Source organism: Octopus bimaculoides, chromosome 14, assembly GCF_001194135.2.
Source record: "Octopus bimaculoides isolate UCB-OBI-ISO-001 chromosome 14, ASM119413v2, whole genome shotgun sequence".
Taxonomy (NCBI): Eukaryota; Metazoa; Mollusca; class Cephalopoda; order Octopoda; family Octopodidae; genus Octopus; species Octopus bimaculoides.
Window position 1 is genome coordinate 33439191 of NC_068994.1, and position 15193 is coordinate 33454383.

The 15193-nt window shown below is 37.1% G+C and overlaps 1 protein-coding gene across 1 annotated transcript in view; it reads right to left on the reverse strand.

Moving 5' to 3' along the window:
• LOC106869385 (protocadherin beta-15) overlaps positions 1-14232 on the reverse strand; it is an 18151-nt gene extending 3919 nt beyond the window's left edge. Inside the window, exons 1-3 of the mRNA XM_014915108.2 lie at positions 14074-14232; positions 6066-8542; positions 3982-4120 (exon numbers count right to left, since the gene is read on the reverse strand). Coding sequence (XP_014770594.1) covers positions 3982-4120; positions 6066-8471 — 2545 coding nt within the window. The 5' untranslated portion in view covers positions 8472-8542; positions 14074-14232. The remainder of the gene's footprint in view (positions 1-3981; positions 4121-6065; positions 8543-14073) is intronic.
• Positions 14233-15193: the final 961 nt, after the last annotated feature.

Below are 15193 nucleotides of genomic sequence, written 5' to 3' on the forward strand. Positions count from 1 at the left end.
CCTTTTTTTTTTTTGAATTACGGAGAAAATATTGTAAGAGATTTGATCTGTTTCCACCAACCCATTATCCATTAAATGAAATGTTTATTTTTTAAATATTTCCATAGTTTTTAAATACAAGGGACACTTTCATTTCTTCTGTCTGTCTGTCTGTCTCTCTCTCTCTCTCTCTCTCTCTCTCTCTTTCTTACTCTTGTGAATGCTTGGTAGTAGGTAGCAGCAGTTCTAAAAGAATATGATTATTTTAGGACTGCTACTATCTACTAGTTGAAAAAGTCGCATATATGATGAAGGGAACGCTGACAAGTCATTTTTTTTTTTAAATGACTTGCCAGCGTTCCCTTCATCATATACGCGGTAATCACATTTGTTAAAATGGCTTATTGATGTGTTTTGTTTCTCTTTTTTTCCCCTGATGAGATGATTACATTGTTTTACATCATTTTATAACTTCAGGAATAATACCAATGTTTCCTTCGAAACACATGTCGGAAGTATAATGATTTGAATAACACCATTTTGTCAAACAAAAACATTTCACTAAACCCTGGAATTTGTACCTTTATAAGTAGGCTATAAATCCTTGGCACTTATTTTTGCTACTCCGATAACTATTTATTTATTTTTTCTGTGTTATTTGTGCACATTGAAAAATACACACACAGACACAGACACACACATATAAATACACACACACATATTTATTACGTTATATATATTTATTACATTATAAATGCATATACATTATATTTATCACATTATATATACATTACATATATGAATTCATGTATAATAATAATAATAATGATTTCTCATATAATAATAATATTAATAATCCTTGGATGGAATTTATAAATATTTTGATGCTTCACTACGCGCGTTTCCACAAATAACGTTTCTTATGGTCATAGTCCGTATTTCTTGGATGATTAGAGTCCAGTCCGTAGTATCCATGTACATCGGGTAGATCATGTTCATGCATTCATTTCTTCGGACAATATATCATTGATTGATGTTTAACTGATATACAACCCTCAGTTAAACATTCATTAATGCGATATCACCGCAAAAATGAATGCATAAACATGATCTACCCGATGTCCATGGATACTACAGACTGCACAGCAATGGCATTGCCAGTTAGCGTCATTAGGTCGTAGCCGGCGTAATAGAATAGGAGCTTTTATCTGCATATTCAAAACGTTTCCCGTAAACGAACTTAAAGGGTATATTTATGTGTGTATGATGTATACGTGTACGTACACATACATATGTATGTGTAGATGGATCGATCGATCGATAGATGATTAGACAGACAGACAGACAGACAGACAGACAGGCAGACAGGCAGTTAAATAGATAGATAAATAAATAGATAGTTACTTTATTCTATCGATCTTGAAGTAATGTAAGGGAAAAACTCTTGGCGGAAGTCGAAATTACAATGCAAAGAGCCGGGAATAAAACACTACAAAGTATTTTGTCCGTAGCCTAACGATTCTGCCGGTGTCCTACTTTAAAGTATTCCCCTTGATTAAAGCACAGAGATTTCAGAATGGAAATCGAACCTACATGAATCATCTTTCGACACAGACTCGTCAGAGATTGCTTATCACTGTCAGTCACCATCGTTCTAATACGGCCAATAATACATTCATTTGAACGCTAAAGATAGAACTTCATCACGGAACCAAAGTTAATGAAGAAGGGAGTCACTTATATATGCTCAGGTCATGATTTATTGAGAATGTTGAAAAGCAATGAATAAATCAATAATAGATTATCAATGGTTATATGAATGTAACTCTGCAGATAGAGAAACAAGACGGAAGCGTCTTTTGAGTAATCTAAGAGATTAGTGATACAGGAGAACTGCTAGATAGATAGATAGATAGATAGATAGATAGATAGATAGATAGATAGATAGATAGATAGATAGATGAACTGGTAAGTAGAAAGATATGACAAATAGACTAATTGATAGGACAAGTAGACAAATATATAAACAGATACATAGATTGATAGATAGCAAGAGAAACATAGATAAATAGACAGACAGACAGACAGACAGACAGATAGATAGATAGATAAATAGATATAAAGCAAGGCGGTAAAGATAGAAAAAGTGACAGAAAAGAAAAGGAAATGATAAAAGAACGCATGACAGAAAAAGAATGAAAAGAAGTGGAAGAAGAAAGTAGTAGTAGTAGTAGTAGTAGTAGTAGTAGTAGTAGTTATTGCAGTTAGCGTAATCATTAGACGTGGTTTGCCATGTTTATATATAGAGACCTGTTAAATATTATCTAGGTCAAAGGTCATTCCTAGCGATTCCTTTCTGGCAAAATAGCAAAACTACAAACACAGAATGTTATGATGCTATACTCTTTGACTCTTTCACTAGTTCCTGACACTGAGCACCACCTTCAAAGGATTTAATCGGATGTATATCGATTCCAGTTTTATTTCCATTTGGTACTTATTTTATTGAATTCAGTTTATCAAATGGCTTACACCACAGTCACTATCCGTAGCCCAGTTCAACGTCAGCATTTTATATCTCCTCGGGTGTTTTAGAGGAGTCCACTCTGCTAGTAATATTCGTGTCACGTGTCTGATTTGTAGAGATGTCCTGCCTCCCCGCCAGTCTTGAGTAAAAGGGAAAAAATATCATTGTTTGATATAAAGGAACACAACACCTAATACCGTTTAATATCAGTATGCACAATATGGCGGCGAGTCGGCAGAATCGTTAGCACGCTGGGGGATATATTATTTAGTTCGGTGCTTTACCAGTTCTGACATTCTACCACTATTTACTTGATTCTTTGATTTGGTTTAGAGGTGGCGAGAAATATGAAGGAGTGGTGTTAATGCCTGTCTCAATACCATTAACTAGATAAACGACACAAGTACACCTCAACTGAAAATCAATTTCGAATGATGGATTCAGCCAACCAAATTCAATATTTCATGTTCTACGTTATTCTTTAATGACGAATACAGACGATTCCAAAGAAGAGAAAATATCAGGTTTTGACGTTCATGCCTTTTCAAATGATAATAACGATGAAAATAAAGTTCACTACTCCAAGGTCCAGAATCGAACTCAAACTCGTATTTCTAATAAAAGTACAACATCGATTTTCCTGAACCAGGAAACTGATTTTTCCGAACCAGATTTGATCACTTTGGCCAATACACTCTAAATTAAAACAAATATTAAATTTACTTTAATGAAATATAGGTTCTTGTGTAATAGTATCAATGGTGTTCAATTCTTTACTGTGTAAGTTACCAGTAAACTAGTTTAGCGGCTGTGGGCATTTGGATTTCCTACTGGTAAATTAATGCAGATTATAAGAGGATTCAGACCATTGGTGTCTGGAAAGATAGTGTTGGACCTGTATGTCTCTTGACCAAAAGTGTTCGCCCCAGGAATGTTTAAGAGCAAGTAGATAATAAACAAAGCAAAAAAAGTTAAATAAGAACTATGTTTATGAATTACCGCTGTGTAAAGCTGTAGGTCAGTGTTTCCCAGTCTATTTTCCCCCAAGCTCCACTACAACTTTCCAGAAAAATGTATGCCCTACCGGCGGTTGGAGAAAACAACTCCATTTTTAATATTTTTCACAACTATTTAATACAAAAGAATCTAGTGGTACCTCTTTTATTAAGTACTGAGTACAAAGCAAAAGTGAACCCTGTGCCTGGCGACTATGGCACAATGTTCCATTACAATTTTCACAGGCTCCACATTGGGAATCACTGCTGTAGGCTATAAACACCGGTGACAAAATCTGACATATTTACTCTGTAACAAGTTACGAAGGTTCATCCTTCTTATTCTCGTTATCCGAACTACAGTGAAGACTGTGATTGGCGCCCATGGAAACCCTGTTAAACGATACTATAGGTTCATCAAAAATTAGGTGAAATAAAAAAGTAAATAAATAGTTAATTGAATATATATAAATATCTTGCCTGGTAGCTCTTCATAATGTGCAATGTCTCCGGTACCAAATCCCTGTTCTTCATCAGTGTGGTACATGAGAGACAACTCACTGTACGGAGCACATATCGCAGCTTCTTTATCGGACCCGTGATCGTTTTGGGAACATACCTGTAGAAAGACAAAAAGAAAAATGGTTAAAGGTATCTTTGATGGAACATCATCGGAAGCAGTGAAGGCACGCTAGTGGGGCTACTGGTTAGGGTGATGCACTCACGATCGGACGAACGGGATTTCGATTGCCGGACTGGGCGGTGCGTTGTGTTTTTGAGCAAGCCACTTGTTTTCACGCTGGTTCAGTCCACTAAACTATGAAGGAGAAACCCTGTGACAGACTGGCGCCCTGATCAGAGTGGATATTTTGATCTTAGTCATGTAACTGACCCTATGAGCCCCCAGGACAAGAGACAATAATGTCTAGGTGTTCATGTTGATAACGATGATCGCAGGAAGAAACCTTGGATCTTTTTTAAAACGGGGGCCACATTTTTCATTAACGAAACACTTTGAAACTTGGAACACTGGTAGAATGTGTCATATAAAACATCTTTTTCTCTTAGTCTTCTTAAAAAAAAAAAGAAATCCCTAAGTTATTCCATGTTAAAGTTGTCGTATTTCTGTAATTTCAACCAATCACTGACGTCCATTCAGCCGATATACATTAAGTGCCGACTACATAAACAAACGATTCTGAAACAATTCTATCGGTGATAGGGTTAGGGTTAGGGTTAGGGTTAGGGTAAAACAGCAAATTTAAAAAGAAAAAAGCGAAGAAAACGAAGAAAAAAAAAGAAAATGAAAAAGCAAATTTAAAATGAAAAAAGCAAATAAAACGAAGCTACGGCTTAATCAGCCAAAGGAGTAAATGTAAACAACTGAATACTTGTCAGTGATTGGTTGAAATTATCGAAATAAGACAATTTTTTACATGAAATAAATTCGAATACAAAAATATTTTTCTGTTCTATAACACAAAATAGATAAGTATACGAAGTTTGAAAGTCTTTCGGTACCAAAAAACACTACGTAAAACATTAATGAAAAATGTGGCCCCCGTTTTAAAAAAGATCTGAAACCTTCTATTCATTGCTTTAACAAGATCCAACGAGGGTGCCTATATGTACTCGCCGCCAGATCTGTTTGAAATAGCAGTTAATCTTCCGCAAATAACGCACAAGCTTCTTAACTAAGGAACGTAAACACATGAGATAATGTAATCTTATGCTTGACCTTGGGCTCTGAACTCCTTGATGGAATCGTAGAAGAGCCTCGTGATATATGTCTTTATCTCTTACTTGTTGCAGCCATTGCACTGCGGACTTGACTTGCAGGGGTTTAGTCGTACTTATTTCTTTTAGTCTGTTGGTCCCTTTGCTGAACCGTTAAATTATGGGAACATAAACAAACCAACACCAAACAAATAAGGAAAGGTACAGGAATCAACATAATTTGGTTGACACTGGATTAAACTTAGAATTTGGAGAAATATTTTTTGCGTCATGAAGTGAACGTTGAATATCTCAAATTAAAAACGGTATCTCGCAGTGAATTAAAATTAGTTTTCTGTAGCTGAAATCTTTAATTTTAAAAGAAATTTGTAAACTACATTTTGATAAGAAAAAAAAAAAAAAATTTTAAATTTCGAATTCTTAATAATCTTCTTAAGAATGTAGACTTTAATACCAATTTTTGTTTTAGTAAAACTTATATACTACAAAATAATGAATAAGCAACGTTTTCTAAAAATTAATGTGCAGATATAGATTTATATTATTTATTCAGTAAATTGTGACTCAAGTAGGTTGAAATACATATAAATAAATTGTTATACAAATAAGCTGTAGTATTTATCCTTTATAGCATTAAATTGTAGTGCTAAGGTTAAAACACGTATAACTGTTGTAATACTAATATGTGGAACTTATTTCTGTTTTAGTACACGCTATTGTTCTCACACGAATTGCTGTATTAAAGTCGTGATACTATTTTCTGTTGGAGTATAATTATGTCAAATGTGTTGCATGCCAAGTTGAAGTTCTAAATCTGCAGTACTTACCTCTGTTGTGGCTTGACATGGAAACCCTGAGAGATCTTTTCTGTTATAACTATTTGTCAGATACCTTGAACATGGTTCCCTTCGGAACTTCATCAAGTGATAGCTGTCGTTCCGAGGTACAATGGTGGTTTTAGTGCTCGGAGAATCGTAATGTGATGGAATTTGGTCGCAAAAACACTCAGCTTTCGTGGTGTGTCCCCAAATCGTGTTATTCGCACTAGCTGATCTGTTGTAGTAGATATTCCTTTGGGGGTTATTTTGTACCATACACATAGCTATCGACACAATAATTGTCAACGAAATCGTCACAGCAGCTACTACAATAATGACACCAAGTTTAATACTGATTTCACTATCACTGATAGTGTTTGTGTTACTAGTCTTCCCCATTGTTTTATTGGTAGCGGTTAGTCTCAAAGAGAGGGTAGTCGTGGCCGAAAGCACCACAGCACCGCTATCCTTAACGGCTATTAAAAGCCTATAGAGATTAGAGTCTTTTGGTTTAATGGAACGGGAGAAAAATAAGACACCAGTGTAAGGAGTAAGGGTGAAAAGGCGATTCTCGTTTCCGCCAAGAATCTCGTAGCGAAGGAAGGCATTTTCTCGAATGTCTTTATCCATTGCTTTCAGAATGGTGATATCGGATGGACTTTCTGGATTGTACTGGACGCTAAGTTTAAAAGGATTAACACTAGGAAAGGTAAAATATGGGGCATTATCATTCTCGTCCATAACCTCAACAACAACATTAGCTGTATTGTTAAGGGATGGCGTACCGTTATCTTTGACTAAAACTTTAAACTTATACAGATCTTGTTTCTCTCTGTCCAGCGATTTGGTTGTGGAGATGAATCCATAATTAGAAATTTCAAAGGGCAAAGCGTCTTTCATTTTGGTTAATAGAGAATAGGATAGTTGACCTCCCGGTCCCAAATCGGGATCTGTAGCGTTGATGAATCCGACAGGGAAGTTAGGTTCTTCATTTTCATAAGTTAAAAATCTAAATATAGTTTTAGTAAATTGTGGCTTAACGTCATTGACATCATTAACTTCAATGGTAAATTTTCTCTCAGTCATCAGCGAAGGGGTGCCATTATCTCGGCAACTGATGTTGATATCAATACGTTTTTCAGTTTCCCTGTCGACAGGACTTTTGACGACAACTTTAAATTTGCCGCGACCTAAACTTTTTAGCTGAAGTTTATCATGACGAAGGCTGCATGTCACTTCACCATTTCTCCCTGCGTCTTTATCCGTCACTTTTATATAAGCTATAAAGCTACCGACTTCTATGCCTTCGGATATAGTCAACATTGTTCCTTTGGAATCGGAAACAAAGTTTACATCAATGACAGGAGCATTGTTCTGCTGATTCAGCACATTTATCAATACGATTGCTGTAGAGCTCAACGGTGGATTGCCTGAGTCCGTCGCGTCTATGAAAAGCTTGTATGTCTGTCTTTTGTCCAAAGGAAAATTTTTGCTCAAGAAAATCTCTCCCGTCTCTGAATTTAGTTTGAAAAAGTTCTTAACAGCAACCGAAGTTTTAGAATCAAAATGGTAGGTCACCTTGGCGTTTTTATCCAGATCGAGATCTTTGGTAGATAGAATGACAGCTGGTTTTCCAATTTGATGAGCTTTATTGACTGAAACATTGTAAATATTTTGAGAAAACACTGGAGCATTATCGTTTTCATCGGTTACTGTTATTTCAACGTTTAGGACATCTTGTTTCGACGGAGTGCCACTATCTTTAGCAATAATCTGAAGACTATAAGAATCCTTCATTTCTCTGTCTAGTTTTCCTTGTAAGATAATTACAAGTTTCGAATTTCCAACGACTCTCTTTGAAGTGGACAATGAGAAAGGTTCATCCATATGCTTCTTCAGATGGTAAACGATTTTTGAATTTAACAATCCAACATCTCTATCGAAGGCATTTGGTATGGATTTTGTTGTGTTTTTACCATCAGTTTCATAGAACTCAAGACGAACTTTTCTGAAAGGAAACTCTGGCGAATTATCATTGATGTCAATTATGATAATTTTCACTTCCAATATTTTTATAAAAGATTGTTTTTTCCGGACGGCTACTTCTACGATTTGAAAACACTCCGTGTTGTACTTACACAACGTTTCTGCGTCCAGTGTCTCAGTTGTATAGATTTTGCCAGACTTTGAAACATTGAAGAGTTTCTTGTGGTCAAGGTTTTCGCTGTCTTGTAATTGCTTGAATGTAATCAAGTTTTTACTGTTCCACGTCTGAACGGTGTTCATAAACTGAATATCGGCTGCTATGTCCCCGACAAGAGTGAACGGTTTTTGTCCTTCCCTCACCTGGTAGACCAGGTTTGCACACTGAGTAATTTCCAGAAACATCAGTATAAGACATGCAGACAGCATCATAGTTTTTATTTCATATCTTCCGGTAATTGTAAAACGATTAGCAAATTATATGACATCATTTATGGGTGAATCTGAAAAAGAAAATAAACGTAAATATATATGCATACATATTTTCATACATATATAATCACACCCACGTGTGCGTACATGCATATTCAATCCCACCACACACACGTTTACTCACTCTCTCACTAAATCACATAAAGCTCGTAAAAGTGTATGACTTAGTAGCGTGTACCACGTTTTCTCTAATACATTTATGTGTCTATGTAGTTGCCAGCAGATAGAAATACCGTGGGTTTTACTAAACGTGGTATTTTTCACCTGTGCATATTTGGCATCACATTTTCTATTCATTTACGCTATTTATGTCTAATGATAGAGATCATATAATGCATAATTTGATGATACAGAGCAGCAACAACAAATTATGAATAGGAAAAGGCTTTAAATATAATATAATGATGAGTCAGTATATACGGAAAACATGTGTTTGCTTATGTCTGTGTATTGGTGAAATATTGCGTTTACCAACGGAAAAGTACTCAATATAAGAGGCAGAGTTTGTTATTAGAATCTGAAGGTTCTGTAGTCGTTACTATGAGTATTCAAGCAATCAGAAAGGAAAAGCGGTGTAAAAATATTTCAGCCAAAATATTTGAAAAAGCATCCTGAAATATTATCAGTAATCCAAATTTCATTGACTGCGAGAAAAATCACAAGACGTTGTGTCATAACATTTATACATTTAATTATCTTACGAAGAACACGTGATATGTTCCCTATCCACATACACTAACTCATCATATCTTTATGCCTTAAGTTTTGTATGTGTAACGCACAGAAGCAAGTAAGGTACTTGTTTTTAGTGCAGGGCGTGATATTTGTCTCATTGAGTAATATAGAACCCAATTACAAAATTCATCAATTTTAAGAAAATGACCACAATTGGTGAATTCTTGCGTCACTTCCATCAATATTTATCAGGAAATTCTCATATAAAAACTAGCGCAATAATATATTTCTATATATGATGGAATTGCCGCCCCTTTAAAGATGACAATATACCGAAAAAAAAAACTCTTCAAAAGCATTGATTCATCAGCCCTAAAATGTCATTAGCAATAGCAAACTTTCTTGACATTGTGTGATTTACACATATGATACTAGAGATATGAATATATCGCACATTTTGCATGTAAATATATGAATATATCACATGTTCAACGGATGATTGGTAACAAATCAAATTTCAATAAATGTCCATGTTTCGATGCTTTCGAATATATTTGCCGATATGCATACTTCATCTCATTCGTTATTTGAATAGCCGACAACATGAAACTCAGTTAATAACCAGACGTTTCAGGTAATAACTATGTATGTGTATATGTGTGTGTGTGTGTGTGTGTGTGTGTGTGTGTGTTTGTGTGTGTGTGTGTGTGCATGTATGTATGCATGCATGTATGTATGTATGTATGTATGTATGTATGTATGTATGTATGTATGTATGTAGGCTCGCAAGGAATGAAGCCAGTATGCTCCGATCGATGTGTAATGTCAGTGTGCATACTAGACAGAGTGTAAGTACCTTGAGAGAAAAGTTGAACCTAAGAAGCATCAGTTGTGGTGTGCAAGAGAGACGATTGCGTTGGTATGGTCATGTGGCGTGAATGGACGAGGATAGCTGTGTGAAAAAGTGCCACACCCTAGCAGTGGAAGGAACCTGTGGAAGAGGTAGGTCCAGGAATACCTGGGATGAGGTGGTGGGGCAAGACCTTCGAACATTGGGCCTCCCCGAGGCGATGACTTCTGACCGAGACCTTTGGAAATATGCTGTGCGTGAGAAGACCCGGCAAGCCAAGTGAGACCTAAATCTAAGGCCTTTGCCAGGAGTGTAGCCAGCCCACTTATGCGTACCTTTCCTTCATTGGACACTAAACTCCGCTTGCGAAGACCTGTTGAGGCAAGTGAAATCGAAATCGAACTAAATTCGACGACTGGCACCCATGCCAACGTCGTCTCCTTCATTGGACACGAAACTCAGCTTACGAAGACCTGTTGAGGCAAACGAAATCGTGATGGCACCTGTGCCCAGCGTCTTTTTCGAGCGAGATCGTTGCCAGTGCCCCTGGACTGGCTCTTGTGTGGTGGCACATAAAATACACCATTTTGAGCGTGGCCGTTGCCAGTATCGCCTGACTGGCCTTCGTGCCGGTGACACGTAAAAGCACCTACTACACTCTCGGAGTGGTTGGTGTTAGGAAGGGCATCCAGCTGTAGAAACTCTGCCAAATCAGATTGGAGCCTGGTGTAGCCTTCGGGTTCCACCAGTCCTCAGTCAAATCGTCCAACCCATGCTAGCATGGAAAGCGGACGTTAAACGATGATGATGATGATGATATATATACATAGATACATATATGTGTGTGTGTGAATTTGTGCGTATGCGGGTGTGTTCTTGAGTCTTTGTGATTGTGATTGTGATTGTCACCCCAACGCTTAATAACTGGTATTGATTTGTTTTAGCTCCGTAAACGGTTCGGCAAAAGAATGTGATAGAGTTGGCACTCCGTCGGTTACGACGACGAGGATTCCAGTTGATCTGATCAACGGAACAGCCTGCTTGTGAAATTAACGTGCAAGTGGCTGAGCAGTCCACAGACACGTGTACCCTTAACGTAGTCCTCGGGGGGAGATTCAGCGTGACACTGAGTGTGACAAGGCTGGCCCTTTGAAATACAGGTACAACAGAAACAGGAAGTAAGAGTGAGAGAAAGTTGCGGTGAAAGAGTACAGCAGGGTTCGCCACCATCCCCTGCCGGAACCTCGTGGAGCTTTAGGTGTTTTCGCTCAATAATCAAACACTCACAACGCCCGGTCTGGGAATCGAAACTGCGATCCTACGACCGCGAGTCCGCTGCCCTAACCACTGGACCATTGCGCCTCCACGATAGAGTAAGTATAGGGATTTTAAAATAACGTATGTACAGAGATCAATTTGTTCGACTTAAATCTTTCAGCGAGCTGCCTCGGCATGTCATCAGACCAAAGACTGAAACAAATAGAAGATTAATAAAAGAAGGAGACACGATGTTTTGTCCGTTGGCCCATATTCTTCGACAGGTTTCATCTTATGTATGCCAGAGAGTCTTCCTATCCTCTAAACGAGAGCGGAGAGGAGATTTAGTCGCCGACTGATCCGACTATGAGACTGTGTTTATACTGCCCAGAGAAATTCCTGGATAAAACACTTGAAAGTGTATGCTCTAGCAAGGCCGCAACACAATGTCTCAAACGAGTAAAAAACACTCTTCTAGCTGTCAATATCATTGGAAACACACTTGTCAACCTTTGTTTTCGTCTCTGATTTCATTAACCTATAGACTAGAACTAAAGAAGGAAAGCTGCGTAAAAATTAGCGAAGGAACGTGGTTAAATTAGATGACAACCGATAAGGATTCTAATATCTGGTGCAATCGCGTCATTACGACGATGCAGAATTATTCCTTTGTTAAATTCGTTTGTAATTATCTTACTCCCCATCCTATTTCATAACAAGACGAAATAAAATATTAATATGTATTATATTTATTAAGAGCGGTGGATTAGCAGAGACAGGAGAATGATTCGATAAATAAGGAATGATAAACTAAATACTACACTAAATAACGGGATCGATATAACTGAGTAAAAGTCCTGCTTTTAATTTTTCTTTTCTTTTGAAACTGTCGGATATGATTTAAGAGAGATATGTTTTGGCTGCTATTACTTCGACAACATGTGACAGCGGAGAGACGTTCTTCGTTTGTTTAAGAAACCTGTTGATTAATTAGGAATTAAGAGGAAAAACGAGGTGAAGGTAAAAATAAGGTAAGGTTGCTCTGATGTTCTGTTCAAGCTTTTTGTCTTTCTAATGCATACATTAATTTCTCTGCATTCCGCCGCAGCCGCTGCCTCTACCACCACGATGACGACGACGGCGATCACGACAACGACTGCCGCCGCCGCCGCCGCCATCACCGATATTGTGCTGGATTGTAGCATTCATTTTGTTTTTGTCACATAATTGAAGCAGACTCCCAATTGGCAACAAGAAGGAAACTAAATGTTGGACAACGTCGAAGACGCAATTAACCGCGGATTTATCGTTCTATCACAGCTCTGAGCAGCAATTTTAATAACAACAACAACAACAACAACAACAACAACAATAATATGTGAAGGCTTTTTTTTTGTTTTTGATTAGGACAAATCATTCGCCATCTGTGTGACTGTTTTACATATAAGAATTTCAGAATGACCAATATTATTTAAAAGATAGTAATGACAATGGGGGACCTGAATGGTGGAAAAGAAAAGAAAAGAAACAAATAAATAAATATTCGAAACGAAACAACAAAGAAATAAATAAATAGACAAAGAATTAAATAGATAAACAAGTAAAACTAATACATAAGAGGATAAGGATACGAATAAACAGAAATGAGAAAACATTAAAGTGAAAGTAGAGAAGAGAATATATTAATGTTTTAAGCGTTTTCAGTCGCCATATTTGCGATCAGATAAGAACATCATTAGAATTTTTAGCTTAAAAGTGCATTAAAGACAGCCATGTTGAACGTCCAGGAAAAAGGTGATGACCTTGTCGCTGTGAACAAATATTAAAACTGTTGTCATGCGCATAGCAGGACAACAGATTTTAATTGAGACCAGAGTGAGAGATAGGGAGGATAATAATATACAGATACAAAACAAACATTAATACTCATCCCTCCCTCCCTCCCTCTGTCTCTCCATCCATCCATTTACCCATCCATTCATGCATGCATCCATTCATGTATGCATGCATGCATGCATGCATGCATCAGTCCCTATGTATACGCATACATAAATGTGATAAGTGCTAACGCACGAAACTCTCGGCCCTTGAGTCACTCTGTAACTTCTCCTAAATAACAATAATAATAATAATAATGATGATGATGATGATGATGATGATGATGATGATGATGATGATGATGATGATGATAAATGCCCTGATGCAGTACCAGGCACTAGCTCACAATGGTTCTGATCTTAACTGATTGGAGGTGTTATCGTGTATGTGTTTTGTATTGGTATAAAAAGATGGGCTACAGCAAATATTCTGCTCAATACCACAGATTTCCTTATCAATTGTTTGACCATAACAATTTGAGCATGTCCCTTGCTGACTGAAGATACGTGTGGAAGTAGTCGGAGGGCATCATAGCCATGTGTTGAGAGGAATTTTTTAGGGTTTGAATAATTCACCGCTGGAAACATGGGTGTTTCGTTTAACATCCTTAAATAACCCTTATTCAGGGATCTTTTGAACAGGATTGGCTACCCGACCTGAATAAAATTTTAGCTGGACCCTACCTGCAAGGTCCTGCGCTGTTTATCTTGATCACCATGTCACACACATATGTTTGTGATGCATGTGCCTGGTGCACCCTTATCAGACGGGTTGTCATAATGGGTATACTTTGTATATTTGTACCCCAGTGTCACTTTGATGGCATGCACTGCTCTCTCACTCAACAACAACAACAACAACAACAACAAAAGCTATAAATACCTTGGCATAATAGAGTTCAACGAGATAATGGAGAAGGAAATGAAGGAGCAACTGAGGATGGAATATTTCCGAAGACTAAGGTTGGTGTTGCGCTCAAAATTGACCGGATGGAATAAAATCCAAGCACTTAATACGTGGGTGATAGCGTCACTTCGGTACGAAGCTGGAATTATAAAATAGCGAAAGAGAGAAGTGATGAAATTGTATTCAAAAACAAGAAAAATGTTGACAGTACACGGAGCCTTGCATCCTAAAAGTGACACCAATAGGCTGTACTTGTCCGGAAGAAAGGATGAGAGAGAATTGATCAGTAACCAGGATCGTATCGAAGCAGAGGAAAACAGCTTAGTGTGGTATATAAAAATGCCGTGGAGCCTTTGTTGAAACATACGAAGAAGGCCGGCGTCATCAAAACGGAGAATTGTGTAACTAGAAGCTTTATTTAGCACATCAATCGTTTCGGCTGCCTTCTGCACTGTTCCCTTGTAGGTGGGGAAAGATGTAATGACATCAGATGCATCTCACAGTGCAGAGATCCTCATCAGGTGACGTAATATGCTTCAAAAGTCATAAGATTTACATTTCGCTCCAAGTTAGAAGCTGGTGTTATCACGGTGTGTTGCTAGTAGTTCACACACGTTGGTGAAATGAGAATACTTGTGATCAAGAAGTGGTTGATAAGAAAAAAATACAATGAATCTAATGTAAATTGGGGGAAGCGTGTGTGTTTATATTGTGGTCAGGAAGTGGTTGACAAAAAATATAAAATACAAAAAGTTTAATGTAAATGGCGGTGGTGATTATGGCTTTACACTCTTCCATTTGCATTAGACTCTTTGTATTTTATTATACAAAGCACATTCAATACATTGAAAATAAGAACACCATAACAAACCAGAGCACATACTCAAGTTACACAGGGCTGCGGTTGGTAGTGCAGAGAAAGCACGTGATAAAAATAAGACCACTGAATAATAATTATAATGATGATGATGATGATGATGATGATAATAATAATAATAATAATAATAATAATAATAATAATAATAATAATAATAATAATAATAATAATAATAATAATGATAATCATAATTATTTCAGTGCTGATATCAGAATGGAG